The 20,383-nt window shown below is 44.9% G+C and overlaps 2 protein-coding genes across 2 annotated transcripts; both read left to right on the plus strand.

The window, feature by feature from the left end:
* Positions 1 to 40: 40 nt before the first annotated feature.
* On the plus strand, positions 41 to 988 carry LOC308426126 (olfactory receptor 1f45-like; the record flags this gene model as incomplete). Its single annotated transcript, XM_080923877.1, has 1 exon — positions 41 to 988. One exon carries the CDS (start codon positions 41 to 43, stop codon positions 986 to 988), a length of 948 nt encoding a protein of 315 aa, XP_080780003.1.
* Positions 989 to 13,114: 12,126 nt separating this feature from the next.
* Positions 13,115 to 14,044, plus strand: LOC308426281 (olfactory receptor 1f45-like; the record flags this gene model as incomplete). Its single annotated transcript, XM_080924019.1, has 1 exon — positions 13,115 to 14,044. Exon 1 carries the CDS (start codon positions 13,121 to 13,123, stop codon positions 14,042 to 14,044), a length of 924 nt encoding a protein of 307 aa, XP_080780145.1. The 5' UTR covers positions 13,115 to 13,120.
* Between the last annotated feature and the right edge of the window lie 6,339 nt (positions 14,045 to 20,383).

Below are 20,383 nucleotides of genomic sequence, written 5' to 3' on the forward strand. Positions count from 1 at the left end.
TCCAATCATACCCTGCAATGAAACGTTCTCCCCCACAGATATGGTCAGAGAGAACCAGTCAACAGCCATAGAATTCCTCCTCCTGGGACTCTCTGGAAAGTCGGAGCAAGAAGAGGTCGTGTTTGGGGTGTTCTTGGGCATGTACTTGGTCACCATCTCTGGGAACCTTCTCATCATCCTGGCCATCAGCTGTGACCCTCGTCTCCACACACCCATGTACTTCTTCTTGGCCAACCTCTCCAGTGTTGACATCTGCTTTTCCTCAGTCACCATCCCCAAGGCTCTGGTGAACCACGTGTTGGGAAGCAAGACCATCTCTTACACAGAGTGTATGATCCAGATCTATTTCTTCATCACATTCATCAACATGGATGGCTTCCTCCTGAGTGTGATGGCCTACGACCGCTATGTGGCCATCTGTCACCCACTCCACTACACCATGATGATGAGGCCCAGACTCTGTGTCCTCCTGGTGTCCATATCATGGGTCATCACAAACCTGCATGCTCTCCTTCACACTCTCCTCATGGTTCGACTCACCTTCTGCTCCCACAATGCAGTGCACCACTTCTTCTGTGACCCCTACCCTATCCTGAAGCTCTCTTGTTCTGACACCTTCATCAATGACATCACAGCCTTCACTGTGGGTGGGCTTACCTCTATCACACCTTTCACATGCATCACTGTTTCCTATGCCTATATTCTCTCCAATGTAATGAAGTTCCCATCTATTCAGGGAATAAGGAAAGCCCTGTCCACGTGTGGGTCTCACCTCACTGTGGTCTCTCTCTTCTATGGAGCAATACTGGGTGTCTACATGCATCCTTCATCTACATATTCTGTACAGGACACAGTGGCCACAGCCTTTTTTACAGTGGTGACACCCATGGTCAATCCCTTCATCTACAGCCTGAGGAATCATGATGTCAAAGGAGCCCTAAGGAAACTCATGTTTAGGAGACTTATTTCTTCAAGATTCTACAACTAGAAAATTTGAACAGAAAAGACCAATAATAAAGCAACTGAGTCTGAGGTAAGTATAATCTTCATGACTGCATTTCTTACTCGTGCTATAGGCTCATGTTATCATCTTAAAATACAACACTGATGAATGCTCATAACTATAAAATCATGAATTTATTGTTTCTACATAGAACAAGTCTTGTGACCCTATTTTAGAGATAAACACAAACGCTTAGGTGTGTGTGTTTGCTGACACCACATGGCACCGCCTTGTGCTTTGCCTGGTTGTGTCTGGCAGTGTCAGAAGATGCTAGTACAAGGAAGAACTTGAGCCTGCATATACCACCCGAGGGTCACATGCAATACGGACATTTGCAAGTGATCTTTCCCGCATAGCGTTGGATAAAATATATGACGGTACTTATTGAATAATAGTAGTATGTTAAGGTGTGTCTCTGCATCGCATTTGTTTTGAGACAGGATCTCACGCTGTAACCCTGACTGCCTCCGAAGTCGCTATGTAGAGGAGGATGGTCTGGAATGCACAGAGATCCACCTGCTTCTGGCTTCTGGGTGCTGGGCCTTAAGGCGTGTGCCACATACTTAGTTTATCTCTGTATCATCTTATTTAAGACTCACACATCCTTGTGATATAATGTGGCGCATTCCTGTATACAGCTCCAGGAAATTGAAAACAAACAAACAAACAAAGAAATCGACCTGTGCAGGTCTACAGAGTCACTGATGATTCTAGAAGTCGTCAAGACCTTATTTAAATAGAAAAATAAACTACCAAACGCTGGGAAGCATGAAGGAGTTATAAAGATGAAAGTGTATTTTACTCCTGACACCATCTTGGGGAGAAAGGCTATGTGGGAGTCCTTTCTGCATTACCCTCAACTACTGAATGGTCTGCTACTAGGGACCAGTTTTGTCTCCTTTCCTGATTCTTTGGTGAACTGCATAATAAACCAGCCATGGAGGTAGAGGTCTGAAAATGTGTCTCAGGCACATTCTCTGGGTCCACGAATAGCTTCCGAGGCTGGTACTTAAATGTGTGTGAAGGAGACTCTACATGGCTCCTCCTTTTAATCACCTCGAAAGTCACTCAAGAAACAAATGCCTTTTTGAATGTCTCCGTGCAGCATGCCAGGCACAGGGTGTGACTTTAATGAGTAGTCGCTGTGATCACAGTCTTTAGATTTTGTGGCCTCTGCCCAGATATAACCTGTCAGCACACAGGGTGACAGCATGGAACTCTGGCAAAGACACTTGTATTTGGGGCTCTGCTAGATTCACTTCTCAATGGCTTCCACCAAGAGGGGCCTTTGCTTTTGCTACCAGGACACCTGGGGTGAACCCCTCCCTCTCCCTGCCAGAGAAATCCATGCAGAACTAATTTGCCATTTGGCCTTGGCTCTTTAGTACCCACATGGACCCCCCAGAAAACAATTTTAACATCAGCTCGTGAGTGCCAAGCAGAGGCTGACCCCTCACACTTCCCTCTGCAACTCACGCAACACAAGACACGGGAAGAGCCAGCTGTGGTGACCCAACACAGAGGGAACTGAGGCAGAAAGATGCAAGTTCAGTGCCAGTCTGAACGTCACGGCTCCAGTTTTTACCTTCAGACCAGCAAAAATACCTGTCAGGAACATAAATATTGGTACTAAATTTTCGTGGAAGTGGACATTTAAAATTTATTTTATATATTATATTATATATGTACATTATATATATACATTTATATATAATAACATTTTATAACCAATTCAATGAGTATGTAAAAATTTCAGTTGATTTGAACAGAAAAGTTTAAAATTAGATCCAGGTGCAAAAAAGTGGGGTGGAAATCTCTGAGGGCCGATCTCTTGCCTCAGACAGAAGGTAAAGCAGAAATCTCACACTATTTTAGAACTCCATTTTCTGCTCAACAATGACAAAACCTAGTGTAACTCTATGAAAAATAGCTATAATTCCTTGTTCATAGGATGGCAGGCATGAACCACCCACCTTCCTCCACTGCTCAGCCCTAATGTGTTTTTCAGAGAGGGCTTTGGGAATGCTGTTCCACCAAAATCTGGGCTCATTGCTTTGGTTGGCTTGGTGGATTCATGAGGTAAGGATACTTGTCTCCCATATAGGGTAGAGAATCCCCTCCCCAAATGGCACTCATTAGGAGAGTTAAAGAAGCAGCAACATGTCCCCCTATTTGCAATCAGGGCTGTCAGTCCACTAGATAACTGCAGAGATGGGGAAGCTCCTTCGAGAGTTACACAATCTTAAGGCTTCCATGCACACATGCACACACACGAACACAAACAGACATGAATGTTACACACAGAAGGGGCCTGATAGTCACCAATCAATAAACTAGTTTGGAAAATTGACAAGTGGTCAGGTCCACTCTAATGCAAGCAGAAATATCTATGACCCCCACAATTCCAAAGGGCTAGCCTAGTGCCACTAACACAATACAGTACTCAGACATAGATCTGCTTTTGAGACAGGGTCTCACTATGTAGACCAGGCTATCCTCGAACTCACAGAACACTTTTTGCTTCTTCCTCCCAAGTACTAGGATTTAAAGGTATGTGCCACCATGTCAAGAAGAAGTAGCTCTTTAATAAAAAGCACATCTTAGGTCTTAAATTAGCCTAATTACAAGTCAATTGTTATAATCTCAAGATAGCCACTAAGAAAGTAGCCAAAAATAAACAGAGGAAGAGAGGCAAACTGGCACAAACAACACAATTCTAAAAACGTGGCATCGATGAAAGATATGTCGAAAAACTATAAAATTAATACCCGATGGCACGAGGAAATGATGTTTAATAAGCAACCACACTCAGTGCATGTGTGTGTTTAAACTAAAATTTTAGATTAAAAGGCAGAAGTTCAGGTACTGGGTATATGATTGGTCTGTTCTCCGAACTGGGCTGCCTTGTCTGGCCTCAGTGGGAGAGCATGTGCCTGGCCCTGCAGAGGCTTGGTGTGCCAGGCTTGGGGGGAAAGAGGGGGCGTGGGGGACAGGGACTATGTAGAAGAGGTATCGGGAGGTGGGGCAGTGACCAGGATATAGAATGAGAAAATAAACAAATTACATGATTCACTTGACTATGTATGTATAACTTGAGGGAGTCTTTAATATTACTAGAGTAATTCTAACAGGTTTACCATTGCCTTGAAAACAACTTTAAAAACTAAATAAAGTGTCTGTCAGTGACTGGAAGTTAAAGATGGAAACATACGTGCCATGCAAACAGCAAATTTACAAAAACCCCGACATGGTTATGTTCATATATGATGAAAATATACGTGAGAAAGTATTTCCTAGCAGAGAAACAAAGTCTCTGTTCACCAGAAAGACAGTACAACTAAAAAAAATGCATGTACACTCAAGTTTAAGCTCAACATGCATGGGAAATAAAAATTAGCTGAAATAAAATTCTCCCGGGAATTGGACGCATAAATTAGAAAGTCAGCAAGGGTAGGAAAGAACTGAGCCCATTACTAACCAGTTTGCCATCACTTCACATTAAACTATATATACTTTAAAATGGACACAGGTGACTTGACATTACCATGCTCAGGGCTAGGGAGACCTGAGTTGGAATCTTCACACCCTCAGCATGAAAAGCCAAACACGGCTGTGCATGCCCTATAGCCCCGGCACTGAGAGATGGCTGCAGGTGGAAGTTCACTGAAATGGTGAGCTCCTCGTTAGCGATAAAGACCTTGTCTCGGCAATGAAATGGACATGGGTAGTGGGAGGCACCTGGCGTCCTGCTGTCGTGGATGGTGGTCATAGGCACGGAGTAGACAGAAGGAGAAGCTCACCAAGATGCCTTCGTTTTCTGAAAGAGCAGAGGTGTCTGGCCTTCGTGGAACAGACTGACCCCAGCTAGCTCATTTCAGTTATTTTTACCCAGTCGTTATAAATTGGAGCTGGGAAAGGTTCCAGCTACCAAAGTCATCTTGCCCTTGATACCTGAGAGAGCAGACAACCCACACAAATCTCAGGCCCCTCTGACCACGGCTAGCCATAATCAAAAGTGAGAACTCCAGGTTTGCCAGGAGTGTCTTAGGACAAGATTTGTGCGGCTGCAAGTTCTCATGTAGCACCAAGTGCAGACCTTCCAGGCAGATAACATTACTTCAAGATTCATTCAGCCTTTATTGATTAACCCAAACATATCAGAGGCTTTGTTGAAACATTTTTTGTTTGCTGAAACCAAGTCAGACACAAAGGTTTTATTATATGCATTTTACTTAAAGACAGACATAAAGACTTTATGTATTGTTGAATTCTGCTCTTGTTTCCACATGGGCACACACATAGATACACAAATGTGTATGTAACACACACACACACACACACACAGAGAGAGAGAGAGAAAGAGAGAGAGAGAGAGAGAGAGAGAGAGAGAGAGAGAGAGAGAGAGGAGAGCTTACACAGTATAATCCCTGATCAAAACCAAAAATCAGTCAAAAAGAAATGCCAATAACATATCACGAAATCCCAAATATTAGAAATCAAACAGCAGACTTCTAAATTATGCATAGGACAAATGGCAGTTTACAGTAGAATTTCTGGGAATTCCAAATGAACCCACAAGAGCTGCCCGAGTTCTGAGAACAGTTTCTTATCACATGCCACATATACGTGGGGGACTCATTATCCTCAGTGTCTCGCCTATGAAATGACACCCTCTTATCTCTGAAAATGCTGACCAGGACCCTATAAACAAAAATCTCTGTATGCAATAACTACAGCAAGGGAGAAGGAGACACACATGCAGGGACAGGGGCCGCACATAAGGGTTTGTTTGAATGACTTCCCATCCTAGCCTACAAAGCAAACAAGAAATTTGAAAGCCCCTATGCTAAGAGATGAGATCTCTGCATACTTATGTGTTGCTATGATGAAATGCCACGACCAAAAGCAACTTAGAAAAGGAACACTTTATTTTGGCTTCCAGAGGAAGAAGCCACATGGCAAGGAAGGCTCAGCACGGCAGCAGGAGCAGGAAGGTCATGGACACATTTTCATCCACACACAGGAAGCAATAAAAGGAGAACAGGAAGTGGTGTGAGGCTATAAGCCCCCGAATCCTGTCCCCTGTGCTGCACTTTCTCCAGCAGGGTCACATCTCTTAGGTTCCATAACCTTCCCAAACAGTGCCACCAACTGGGACCAAGTGCTCAAATACAAGAGCCTATGGAGGCCACATGAGCAGGGGATGACGAAAGATTCATTTGTAGGAGAAAAAGGCCTGTGGCACTAGGTGGATTTAGGACCAGGCAATGAGCATCTGAACCATGAAGCTGTACCAGCAAACTTCCTTCCTGCCACTCACTGCAACCGCGATCGATGATAAAGATACTGTGAACCCATCTTTCAAATGGTGTTGAAGAAGAAACATTGAAAAATGGTCCTGTCACCCACTGAGTGGCCTGGAAGGAAGTCCCTGATAATTTAGAAGTACATTGGCTTCCTGTTCATCCGAGGATGCTAAGTGCACCCCACTGAGTCCTCAGGAAGGCACCAGCTCTGAACCTTTCTTTGAAGATAGACTAACCAACCAAATCTCCCAAACTTCTCTATAGCCTATCATACATTCTGAGATTGGGAGACACATTCAATTTACAATTGAGACAGCTTCACCCAACCTTGAACAGAAGGTGAGCCCTATGTACAACTGATTCATGGTGGGGACGGTGAAGAAAGACAGCTTGGATCATGAGACATTTCATAATGATTTCTGTAACAATTCTTCCTCTGAATAAGTCCTAGTCCTCCTGACTTCCAGGAACATTCTAGTTGGTGAATAGTGTAGCCTGGGCGGGAGATGTTGGCTTGTCCTGAGGTCAAGGTTGTTAGGTCCAAAGGGAATCTCCAGAATTCCCGAAAGTGGTAGGACCACTGACTACGACAGTCTTGGCCCAGCTCAGCCCGGACGCAAGGTCTCTGTGCTCAGCATCCCTCAGAAGCTTTCCTCAGGAAAGGTCACTTCCCTTATCTCCCCTTGATAGCTGCCTGGCTCTCTTTAAAACAGGCAAGTCCGCCCCTCCCCTCACCACCCACTTCACCCTCAAGAGGTAGACATGGAAGCTTTGCACTCTCTCAAAAGACTCTGACTATTCTCTCTCCACCCAAGAGATATCCACAGGGCAGTGTCATATTTATAACAAACCTCCCCTCTTTATACTTAGGGAGCAGTCCAGTCCAGGGATTTCACTGCATCCTCACTTACAAAGACATTTGTGTAAAAAGCACAATGCGAAGGCTCCCGAGCCCTAGATGGCTATAGTGTCATTGGACCAACAGTGCTGGGTGGCCCTGTGGTACATTGTTCTGGGTTATTTGCTAACAGGTGTCATTTCTGCTTCAGGATGATATGCACAGAACTCTGGGGAATGCTGCTGCAGAGCTGTAGGCTGGAGAAGCCCCTGAACTGTGAAGATGAAGTGTGCTTGTTAGGAAAAAAATGAAGAGATTAGAGGGAATATTTTCTATGGAGGTGTGGTGAGGTGTGGGGGTAAGGGAGTTGCCTCTGGTGGACCCGTGTTGAGGCCAGCCACATGATGGCATAGCTTGGAAAAGAGTTTATTCAGGGCATGGGGAGGGAAGTTAAAAGGGTAGCAGGGGCAGAGAGAGAAAAGTAGAGGAGTAGAGGCTGGCCATGGCCATGAGCACATGGTGGGGGAGGGAATGGGGAGAGTAGGAACAAAGAGGGTAAGGGTAAGAGGGGTAAGAGAAGAGAGCAAGAGCAAGAGAGAGAGGAGGGGACAAGCAGCCCCTTTTATGGTGCAAGGTAACTGTGGAACGGAGTATACCTGGCTATTGCCAGGTAATTGTGGGGTAGGGTTTACAGAATTCTAACAATGTTAGCTGTTGAAAAAGTTGCTGGTCGGAGAGCTTTCTGAGGGGTTACCATTTTGCTCAGGGAATGGCAACCTTATTGGCAGAATGTAATTAGATTGAAAACTTACACAGATGCCACGGTTTGTGGGAAGTCTATTCATGTAGTACTCAATGACTTTCCTGAAGCAGCAGCTTGGAACCAAGTATCTTCAACTGCACATCTGCATCTTTCCAGCTGCGGCGCACTCCTCAACCAGCGAGGAAAGACGACCACCACCAGAGGATTCTTCTCAGATCACGCTTTATGGGAGCCTCTTGATTGAAGGGGAGAGCAGGAAGTGAGGGGCCCCCGAACTACCCTAGCTGTCCGCTTATATATGGAGAAGCGCATACGGGGCTTGCCATGATTGGTTGTCACCAGTCTGCTGACACCAGAGGCCTCGGGATTGGCCGGAGATAGGTTATGTACTGCGCATGAGCAGGGTGCAGCGCCTTAGCTGACAAGAGCATTACTATATATGGAGTTGTTTACCTCAAACCGTGAGGGAGCCAGCGCCATCTTGTAATGGCGTCAGCATTCGGCTCCCCACACCCAGCCACCACTAGCATGGAAAATTCTTGCTGCCCAAACCAGAGAGTCTCTGTCAGGAGACTTGATGTTGAAGTGTGTACATTTCTGGAACATTCTCTTATTAAAACATTTATTTATCATAATTATTTTATGTGTATGGGTGCTTTGCCTGGGTGTCTGGATAGGTACCAATGTGTGCCATATATAATGAGTTACATCTCCCCAGTGCCATCTGAGATATTTTGCTTTGGCTCTAATATGCCTGTCTGTACTGTTTTGAATAGGAATGTTCTGGAATCAGAAAGCCTACTTGCAGTTTCACAGGACATGTTTTTCTAAAAAGTTGGGCTTCACAAGAAACTGCCAGTCCATTACCACGATGTGCGGTGTGTTGTGGTTACACTTGGTATTTACTATTATAATCAGACTTATGAAATACTGCTAATAACTCTAACAATTCCCTTGGTAGCACAGATAAGTGAGGGAAATGGATGAGTTTGAGGAAGATGTGGGTTATTATTTAAAAGGCTAAAACCCTCTTAAGTGTATGAAAGGCGTTTTCTCAAATTTGTCTTCTCCCCAGAAGCCAGCTCAATGTCATTTGTCTGTGTAACAACTATGTCTCTTCTTTGTGCCATACACAAGTGACCCCAGACTAATAACTTCTTTAGAAGCTTCTTAGAACACTAAGGATTGTTGGAGGAAGCAGAAACAATATAAGGAAGTGAATTTGTGAGATTTCCTTTTAGTTTCCCTGCTAATACTGACTTCTATGTTAAACAAAATTAAAAAAAAAAAAAACAGGAGCTGCTATGAAAGCCTGGTTGCCTTGCAAACATGGAGACCTGAAACCACACGACATATCACACAACACACCACACGACACACCACATGACACACCACACAACATATCACACAGCATACCACATGACATATCGAGCTCCTGTATCTGCTCGAATCCCAGCACCGGAGGAGACCGAGAAAAGAAGGTCCTGAAGCTGACTGGTCAGCTAGCCTAGGCCAGTCAGCAAGTTAGAGACTTTGCTCAATAGACAGAGTAGAAAGCGCCTGCAAAAGAACACACAAGGCTATACACACAAGCATGACATACACACTCACTCTTTCTCTCTCTCTAACACACACACACACACACACACACACACACACACAAATACTAATAATAGAAAGCCAGGGCTGATGTCTGAGTTTGTCATATTAATTGAACATTGCAAGTTTTAGCTTCGGTCATTTGTGAGTTTGCTGTTTGTACTGTAGACACCTGTGGTACTGGGGTCATACTGGAAGTGAACCCATGTCTCTCCACCTCACACAACAAAAGGAAAACCACAGTCAAAATGAATGAGCATTTTAATTGAGTGAGAATGGAGATACAGTACATACAAAGGTGTGGTGTGCGCGTGGGATGTTTAGAGAATGTGTCCTTATCTGGTTACGCATGTGAGAACTAAGTTTGTCCCTTTCTTATTGCTTTGGTCCAAGCAGACAGGATACAAACAAGGAGCACTGAACACATATCCCTAATGCGGACCTCTGAGAAATCGACCCTCGGGATGCCCCTGTGCGACAACAAACCTCCCGCCCTCATGGAAGTCCTGATCTCCAGGGACCGAGGCTACATCATCCGTTTGTTTTCTCTCTATCACCTAAACTACTATAAAAGTCAGCCAGGCATCTCACTTTAAATGTGTTTATAAAAAGAGCTCCCTCAGATCTCACCTCTCATTATGAATTTCCCACCATCCAAGTCCAGGATGGGACCAGAAGAGATGGAATTCTAAGAGCCTCTGGGAGCAGCAGGTGAGAGAGGGCTGGGGACACAGGTTAATGAACAGATAGTTCACGTCATTCAGTAGCCCAGTGCCATTCATTCCCAGAGACACGGATGTGAGGAATGGCTTGGGAGGAGCTCCCAGTAAACCTTTCTGTGTCTAGTCAAGTTCAAGAGAAAATTATCTCTTGTCCCGGTAGTGCATATGGATGTATAGATGCTGTGGTAGCAGACTCCTAACAGCCTTTACTGGAAAGACTCCCATTCCCCTCCCAGACATACAAGGCTGTTCCATTCCGCCCCTAATCTCTGTTGTACCAGCTTTGTATATTGACTGTGACCAGTAATTCCATAACAAAGGGTCTCAGACTTAAGCTACTTTGGGTATTATTCTGAACCCCATATAGGGAAGTAGGCTAGTCTAGGAACTACTTGGTTTTAATTGTACCACCCAGGGATCCAAGCGCAGGAACACAGCTGTGTCAGACACGGTCCTGAGCATGGCTTGCGAGAAGCTAAAAATGGCAGCAGATGTCAACTGCTTGAGTCCTGCAAATGAAGAATTGCCACCAGTGATGGCAGCACTGTCTCTAGGAGGAAGTGGATGTGGATGCTGAATTCTACTTCAGAGCATGCCTGGTGGGTCTCTAGTTGGAGTGGGAGGGGTTAGGAGTATGACGTCAGAGCACTCGGTTTTTCTAAGAAAGTGCGGTTTGCTTGCCGGAAATACCACAATCACTACCCAGCAGGAATCCCACCAATACTATAGCAGGAGAGTGTGGGAGATTTTCACCAATTTCTAGTGTGTAGGGCTAATTCCTTTCAGATAACAATTCCTCTTCTCTTTGTTTCTGCTATGGGAGCTATCTTTCCTTGGAACCAGCCAGTCTAGGTACCCTTCCATCTGTCTTGACAGCATGTGTCAAAGCTTCAGAATATATGGTTGCCATAAGCCATCAAGACCATAGGGCCAGGCCATTGTCTAGGTTTCTCTAACTCTGCTCCTTATACGGGGACTCTAGGAGTTATTCTAGGCTTTTTTTTTTTTTTTTTAAGTGTTTTTTGAGAGCCAAAGGTACAGCTCAGTAGTTAAAAACACTTGCTGTTCTTATGGTGACCAGCATGGTGGCCCATAGCCATTCATAACTCTAATGCTAGAGAATCCAATGCTCTTTTCTGACCCTAAAGGGCACCAGGCATACACACGGAACACACACATACTTGCAAGAAAAACATGTATACACAAAATAAAACAAACGGATCTAATAAATGTTTCAATGATTTCTTTTCTCGGCATGTTCCACTTAACTTCATAAATTTAACTGTCCCAGAAGAAGTCACCATGCCCAGAAGAAGCACTTTTTATAACCAGTTCCCCCAGATACTCCCTGTATAACCCTCTATTACAGCAATCGGGGCTTGTCACATAGAGCAGTGCTTCTCAAAGTTCCCAATGCTGAGCCTTCAGTACAGTTCCTCACTTTGTGCTGACCTCCAGCCATAAAAATTGTTTGTTGCTGCTTTATAACTGTAAGTTTGATACTGATATGAATTGTAATATAAATATTCGATATGCAGGATATTTGATATGCAGCCTCTTGAAAAGGTCGTTCGACCTCTGAAGGGTTGAGAAGCACTAACACAGAGGCTCTGCACCTTTCTTTGCTTTTGATCGTACGGCAGACAGTGCTCTCATTTCAGGGGAAACTCCTTGAATCAGCCCAGGAGCATTGCTGACCCACCGGCCCACTCAGCAGGGAGGATTTATCAGGCCTGCCTTAACTTTGGCATAGGCTGCACTGGGCGATTTTTTTTTTGTTGTTGTTTTGCTTTTTATGAGTTGGTAATTGTTTGCATCTCAGGAAAATACTCTGATATGGTAGCGCGTGGCTCTCCTTTTCGGGGTGCAGTGAGGAGGTGGGCAGTGTTCACACTGGAACCTGGAGAGCAGACCCACAGCACCTGTGAGCAGCCCTGATCGTGTCGTAGCCTTTGCTTTGCTTTCAAGACAGGGCTTCTCGGTGCCTCTCTGGGTACCCTGGAGCTCGCTCTGTAGACCAGGCTGGCCTCAGACTCAGATCCGCCTGCCTCTGACTCTCAGGTGCCTGGACCAAATGCAGGCATCACCGTGGCCTGACTCCTGATGGCATTTTACTGACAAATGCAACACCAAGAAAAAAACAGCCAACAGGTTGACCGGAGGCCACACACTTTCCTGAAAGTAAAAAAGACAGAAAGAAAATCTTCAGGACTACAGATAGTCTAGAGACCCGACATGGCACTGGCTCCTTGGTTAAAATTTCCATAGATGAAAGCTATTAAAATACAGGCTAAAGAACAAAGCACTACGCTGGCCTTGAACTTCTTATTCCATTGACTTCACAGTTGTAGTTTAATGACTTATTGGCCCCATCCTGAATTTCATCATCTATAAACAAATTCATTCCCTCAATTATTAGACAAAGGTAAATATTATGCAGGAAAAGTCCTGCATGTGGGCTTAGCAAAAAAGAACAGAGTTCAGAAGCTGTGGGCGCCAGAATTGCACCCTGCTGTTTAGCAGAGATTTGTATGTATGTTTGTATGTATGTACATATGTATGTATGTATGTGTATGTATCTGTATATGTATGTATGTGTGTATGTATGTGTGTATGTATGTATATTTATGTATGTGTGTGTTTATGTACGTGTGTATGTATATATGTATGTATGTGTGTATATATGTATGTGTGTATTTGTGTATGCATGTGTGTGTGTTTATGTGTGTATATGTATGTTTGTGTGTGTGTGTATGTATGTATGTATATTTAGGAAGTGTGCTTACATTCATTCACCGACAACCAGTAAAGTATTGCAAGATAGAAAATGCTTTTGCTTAACTATTGGCAAATGACTTTACTGACTAGTGATACTCTCTTCCCACAGACATGGAAAGAGACAATGAGACCATGGTGGCAGAATTCCTCCTTCTGGGACTCTCTGGAAAGTCGGAGCAGGAAGAGGTCGTGTTTGGGATGTTCTTGGGCATGTACTTGGTCACCATCTCTGGGAACCTTCTCATCATCCTGGCCATCAGCTGTGACCCTCGTCTCCACACACCCATGTACTTCTTCTTGGCCAACCTCTCCAGTGTTGACATCTGCTTTTCCTCAGTCACCATCCCCAAGGCTCTGGTGAACCACGTGTTGGGAAGCAAGACCATCTCTTACACAGAGTGTATGATCCAGATCTATTTCTTCATCACATTCATCAACATGGATGGCTTCCTCCTGAGTGTGATGGCCTACGACCGCTATGTGGCCATCTGTCACCCACTCCACTACACCATGATGATGAGGCCCAGACTCTGTGTCCTCCTGGTGTCCATATCATGGGTCATCACAAACCTGCATGCTCTCCTTCACACTCTCCTCATGGTTCGACTCACCTTCTGCTCCCACAATGCAGTGCACCACTTCTTCTGTGACCCCTACCCTATCCTGAAGCTCTCTTGTTCTGACACCTTCATCAATGACCTGATGGTCTTCACCGTGGGAGGAGTGATATTCCTGACACCATTTTCATGCATTGTTGTTTCCTATGTTTACATCTTCTCTAAGGTCCTGAAGATACCCTCTGCCCGTGGGATAAGGAAAGCCCTGTCCACGTGTGGGTCTCACCTCACTGTGGTCTCTCTCTTCTATGGAGCGATACTGGGTGTCTACATGCGTCCTTCATCCTCATATTCACTGCAGGACACAGTGGCCACCGTCATCTTTACAGTGGTGACACCATTAGTCAATCCCTTCATCTATAGCCTGAGGAATCAGGACATGAAAGGAGCCCTGAGGAAGATCGTTCTCAGACCCTAGTATCTGAGGGACTCCTGGACATCATGCATTTGTTCATCTTCTCAGAGAAGCCAATGCACAGATTGGTATAGAATTCATGCATGGCTTTTCCTGTGACTAATAACAAATGTTTGTTGTTGTATTTTATTGAAGATGGCAGATACTCGTTTTTATAAAAACAGGGATTTGCCATCTCTGAAAAGGGCTTATTCTGAGGAGCTCATTTCACAGACAAAAGACACAGGGATAACTAGCTGTACTGTGGTTTGAGGTGGTCCTACCCAACCTGTCAGATGCTCACTCCCACAATGCTGTGGGGCTTTTTTACATGACTCTAGAGCCGACCCCCCTATAATCTGGCTCTTGCTGGCTTCTGATGAGGAACATCTATTTCATCTGCTGGTGGGACAAAGGCCTGTTTAACCATTGTCCCACCTTAAGCCTCTCCTACATTTTACATGTCAGAATGCACACTTCGAAGACTCTCTGCTCCCCTCCTACCCTATTGTTCTTTTCCTCCTCAGCATGGGTGTCTGTCAGCGATGGGTACTGCACAAGGATAAATACCAGGAGCTGCAGACAGTAAGCAACACTGTCTTTATAGGCAGAGAATATGATGACATAATAAAAGATATTTAATGAAAATGTAAAACCAAACCAAATATAGAAATAATCCAGCAAGGTCTGAGTTTTTTTCAATTAACAAAAAGCAATTAATAGCTTTCATATGCACAGACAAATGTCATATACATGGTACAAACAGAATGGGCAGGGAGATGGCAGTTATAATAAGAACACAGTGTGTGGGACACAAGAATAAAGTCAATGGTAAATGTGAGCAGACACAGCATTGTACTAGGGAGTGCATCTTTCTAATAAACAGCTGGTCTCAACATTCCCGAGGTGTGGTTTTCTGTTTGCCTCTACCTGAAAATGATAATAAACATGACAGGTTTATCCAGCACTATAAGGGTTGGCAATAGACTTGTGCAGAAACGAACATGTGTCTCTGTGTTATGTAAATACACATTTCAAATACCCGAATCAAACCAGGGAACAGTCCAAATATTTCACAGACTACATCAGATGGACCAGAATGGAATCAGAAATCATTGCACAATGGTGGACAGGAGCTTGTAGGCCTTGGTCAACCCAAAAGGTAACCACAAAACAAACAACCAGGTTACAAGTAGCCATGTCTGAGCTCCAGAGCCTGCTCATGCTCATAGTAACGTGGGACTCTCTGATGAAGTCATAGGCTGTAGCTCTTGGTAGGAAAGGGTTCCACATGCATGAAGCATTCTCCCTAGTCCTAAGCACAGAGAGCATTCCTCTTTCTGAAACAGTTGGTGCTAACGGGGACTGAGGGCCACCGCCTTCTGAAATTAGTGGGTGGACGTCTTGAGTGATCAACCTGACCGCTGAGAGAATGGCAGGGCTGTTAGCCTCACAGAGGAACTAGGGCTACAACGGCTTTTCGGAACATAACAAGATTGACTATCAGCATTCCGTCTTATGCCAATGTTTGCAGCCAGGCATTTAAGGATGTCAAAAGGATTTCTTTCATCCTAAAGGGGCCTTTTGCAAGCAAACAAGCAAAATTGCAGAGAACATTCTATTTAAGATGAAAGACTAAATCTTTTTCTAAGAGGTTCTGGTCATCCTAGCCCAGCATGAGCTCTGTCCAGAATGCCTGCCTCTGACTTCAGTGATCTTGATCTGGGTCCCACTGACTTCTCTCTCTCTCTCTCTCTCTCTCTCTCTCTCTCTCTCTCTCTCTCTCTCTCTCTCTCTCTCTCCCTCCCTCCCTCCCTCCCTCCCTCCCTCCCTCCCTCCTCCTTCTCTCTCCCTCCCTACCTCCTCCTTCTCTCTCTCCCTCCCTCCCTCGTCCTTCTCTCTCTCCCTCCCTCCCTCCTCCTTCTCTCTCTCCCTCCCTCCCTCCTCCTTCTCTCTCTCTCTCTCTCCCTCCCTCCCTCCCTCCCTTCCTCCCTCTCTCCCTCCCCCCTGCACATCCCTTTCCTACACACAGGCTCTATTTGTTCCTCCTCAGGAATCGACTGGGTCCTGTCACCCATGTCTCACAGTAAACATGCTCCTTCTTCCTGTAGGAAAGCCTTACGGCCAGTCGGCTTCAGGATTCCCTTTACACTCTTCTCCTGCAGCCCCAGCCCAGGATCTCAGAGTATAGTACTAACAGGTTCCTGGTGGCCCTTGGAACTGACTACACTCTCCCCAAAGTCTCCTCTACTCTGGTGGCAGGATTGTCTCCTCACATGTTTGTTAAAATAATGTTGGAGTCAGAGTCCTAGACCAGATAGTTACTGTGGTGGTTTGGATAGGAATGCCCCTTAAAGGCTCTGGTATTTGATGTGAAAACTTCTAGTTCTTTGGAAAGTCAGTTATGTCAAATGATGTTTTGCCGGAGCACGCGGGTGAAGAATGTCTTCCTAAAGCAGAAGCATGAAAGATTGTTTTCCTGAAGCAGACACAGGTGAAAGGAAGTGTGGATGTAGCAGACACATAAGGACCCGTGATGGAGCATAAATATGACCTCAGACAGTGGGACACGAGCACAGCGCATTGGTTCCGTCTGCTCCGCCTCGCTATTCTTCACTGAAGACACGCGTGCATTGGTTCACCTTACACAGGGTTGTTGAGCTCAATTCATGGTAACACTGTCACTGAGAGAAACTTGCCCAAGAGCTGCTTGTGAGGTTCCTATGGCAGCCTGCTGCCGCTGAGGCCTCACCTTAGGCTCACTGGTGAGCCTGGTGGTTACTTCAGGATTGAACGACAGCTGCCTAGTGTCTGCTTGCTGAAAAAGACTGGGCTGTCACTGCTGGTTTGTAATTTGATCAGCCTGCCTAGAGGACTATTCTGTCCTGTAGCTGTTACGTCATGTTTGGTGTTTGCTACTGGACTGAACTGTAGAGAAAGAAGATCAAGCTCACCCCCATAGAACTATTGATGAAGAGGTCCATTCCCCCATAGTCTAATGACTTTTCTCTTTCATTACTCTCTTGGGAGGTGGGCTAGAGAAGTTGAACCCTTATTAAAAGTAGGTTGCAAAAGAAATATTATGCCTACAGAAAACAGTGTCACTTCTCTCGCTGTGGCAGGTGTGTGCACAGCTTCTAGACTCTCCCAGTAGCAGCTCCTCATATGTGGGCTCTAGTGCCACCAATTCCGGGCCTTGTGTGCACAGTCTCTGTTCAGTCACTCACGAGCTTGTTTCTGAGTTTCTGGTTTTTGGAAGATGTGCTTGTCTGAGGCTGGAGTAAGAACAGCTGTATCTCTGAGGCAAGGTCACCCAGGACTCACTGAGTTTGTAACGGCCACCAAGAGCTGTCCTGAAGCTAGCATAAGTTGTCTGGAATAGTCATGACTAAAGCTTTGTCTCCCAAGAAGTTCTGACTTCAGCAGCCAGGCTCAGCGACGTAGCAATGCTGGGGCCAGACTGGGATACATGGGTCCTGTCTAACCAACTCACCAACCAACTAATTAACTAACCAACTAACTAACTATCTACATAAATAAATGGTAACTGTTTGATGGACAGCTCTTGTTCAAGATACCTGCATAGAAGAACAGAGGGTCTGACAGCTGCCAACCAAAGGGTCAGAACAGTTCAGTTCCCAAGAACCTAGCTGTGCTTGCTAGTTTTATGTCAACTTGACACAAACTAGAGTCTACTGTAAAGAGGGAGCCTTAATTATCCAACTATAAGGCATTTAAAAGATATTTTTATTCTCTGAGACTTTATTACAGTGTATTTTGACCAAACACACACCTTACTACTACCCTAACCCTTCCAGGATCCACCCCTCCCCACTCCTCCGTACTTCATATCTTCAGTTTTATTTGTTTTAATAACCCATGGAGTCTGGCTTGTCCTATATAGCACTGAGCGTGGGGCGTCTGTATTCTTTTAGTACTGATTGGGAGTGAGGCCTTCCCTGGGCTGGTTCTGGGTTCTATAATAAAGCAGGCTGAGCAAACCATGGGAACAAGCCAGTGAGCAGTTCTCTCATGGCTTCTGCATCAGCTCCTGCCTCCAGGTTCCTTCCCTATTTGAGTTCCTGTCCAGACTTCCTTCTATGACGAACAGTGCTGTGGAAGTGTGAGCCAAACAAACCCTTTCCTCCCCAACTTTCTTTAGTCATGGTGTTTCATCACAGCAATGCTAACCATAACTAAGACACTAACTTAACAAAAGGAAAGCAAATATTAAAGAATGCCTACAGTAAAGGCCTACTGAACATCACTGGTGTTCACAACTATAACAGGAGTCAGTCAATGTTCCAGAAAAGCTTTTGGAAGAGTTGGGCTTTTCTATCTGAGTCAATGGGAAATTTAGAAGTAACAGACAGTAAAACTTAGAGCCATGAAAATTAGAATCTAAAAGAGTCAAGCCCTGCAAAGCTACTGTGGAATGTAAGAAAGTTTCATTGAATTCTGGAACCAGAGAAACAGCAATTGAAAGCTGTGTGCAGAGCCCAGGATTTTATTTAACTATTTCTAGGGTTAAATCTTCCTGTGTTTTCCCTTCTAGACTAAAACTCTTGTGTTCAGCAATCCTCCTGCCTTGGGTACCGAATAACTAGTAGTAATGGTGTCTGAGCTTCAAAGATCGGATGTAAATGGCTGATTTGATGATGTAAAGACAAATATTGAGAGTGCGGTTAAGAATTATACAGCTTTAGTAGTGTGGCTGCAGGCTCTCCTCTAAGCATCATGATCTCTCTAGCCCTGGGTGGTTGGTTAGGTTTCGAGTACCTGGCATGATTTTCCTCTTTGTGAGCAGATCCCGAGTCTAATTTAGAGAAGTGTTGGTAACCGTGAAGACGATCACGCCACTGCAGCATCCTGAGGGCTATTAAGCTACTAAGATCACTCCTCCTTACAGCAGAGGAGATGAGCACAGAAAACCACAACCAATCAGAATGCACGGCAGTAGAGCCCGGCTGAAATGGACACACCTACAAAACAACTCCTGTGCCCAAGGCTCAGGAAACATTGGGTAAGAGGAGACAGAAGGTTTACAAGCCAGAGGACTGGAGAGTTTTCTGTGAGACTGTGTCTCCTGAGAAAGTCAGAAGCTAAACCAATAAAGTCTCACATACACAGTTGCCAACAACAGGTTTACCGAAGTGGACTGGGGAAGCCAGGAAACCTCAACCCTACACAAAGAACTACAGAGAGAGAGAGAGAGAGAGAGAGAGAGAGAGAGAGAGAGAGAGAGACAGAGAGACAGAGAGACAGAGAGACAGAGAGACAGAGACAGAGAGACAGAGACAGACAGAGAGACAGAGAGAGAACTGCGGCGTATGTATGTGTATGTATACATAATTTTATATACAGTAACAAAAATTAATGAAAAAAAGAAGAGGCCATGAATTGAAAAAGAGCAAGGTTCATACGGGAGAGTTTGGAGGAAGGAAAGGGAAGTGGAAAATGATGTAATTATATTACAATTTCAAAAGATAAAAAGATATCTATTAAGTTGAATGAGGAGGAAGATAGAGGATTAAGATGAAGGAAAGTCAGTGACATTATTAAAGGATCCAGAGACAAAGGATAGATTCTCTATCCACATGTGCCCCTTATAAATTATCTTAGAAACTCATTATTTACTGGAGAGCTGTACTGGTATGCCCATTGCATGCTGGCTAATTCTACACAAACATCTTGGTTTTCCATTCTTCTGCAGGTGGGTGCCCCCTTCTGTGCATCTCTCTCTCTCTTCCTGAATCATTTCTCTCCAGCTCCCAGCACAGGGAGACACAGGAGGAAGGAAGAGATTCCTCCAGAGGTGTAGACAGATTCATCCTGGTCCTAGTTGTGTATAAGTGAGGAACTCGTGAGTAATGAGAACAGGTTCTATGTGGGTCCCTGGTGCCATCTTCCCTCAGAAGCAGATCCTGTACCAAATTTGCATCTTGTTCCTCAGTGGCAACCACATTGTCTAGTGACTTATCCCCCAGGACCTGAGTTAATAGAGACTGAGCCTGGCCCAGAGCCTTCTTCTCTCAACCTAGACTCCTGGGAGACTGCATATTCCTTTCCACACAGAGTTTCTATTTACTACTAATTAACCTTTGGGGAGTCACCTCTTGGTGTGCCAATTAAACAACTTTTTAAAAGTTTGGTATCAGCTCAGTGCATGTTGAAACAAACGGTCATCTCTCAACCCTGCACAGTCCCCCAGACACTGCTCTCCCAGAGGGACCTGTGACTGTGCCACATCAGGACCACCGGAGTCTCAAAGAGTCACCTCCCTTACGCATTCGCATCGAGGCTATGAGTCAACCAGGTCTATGTCTGTTAGAAGCAGGAGCCTCCCTGCCAATGGGCTGGCTA

Source organism: Micromys minutus (genome assembly GCF_963924665.1).
Source record: "Micromys minutus genome assembly, chromosome: 10".
Classification (NCBI taxonomy): domain Eukaryota; kingdom Metazoa; phylum Chordata; class Mammalia; order Rodentia; family Muridae; genus Micromys; species Micromys minutus.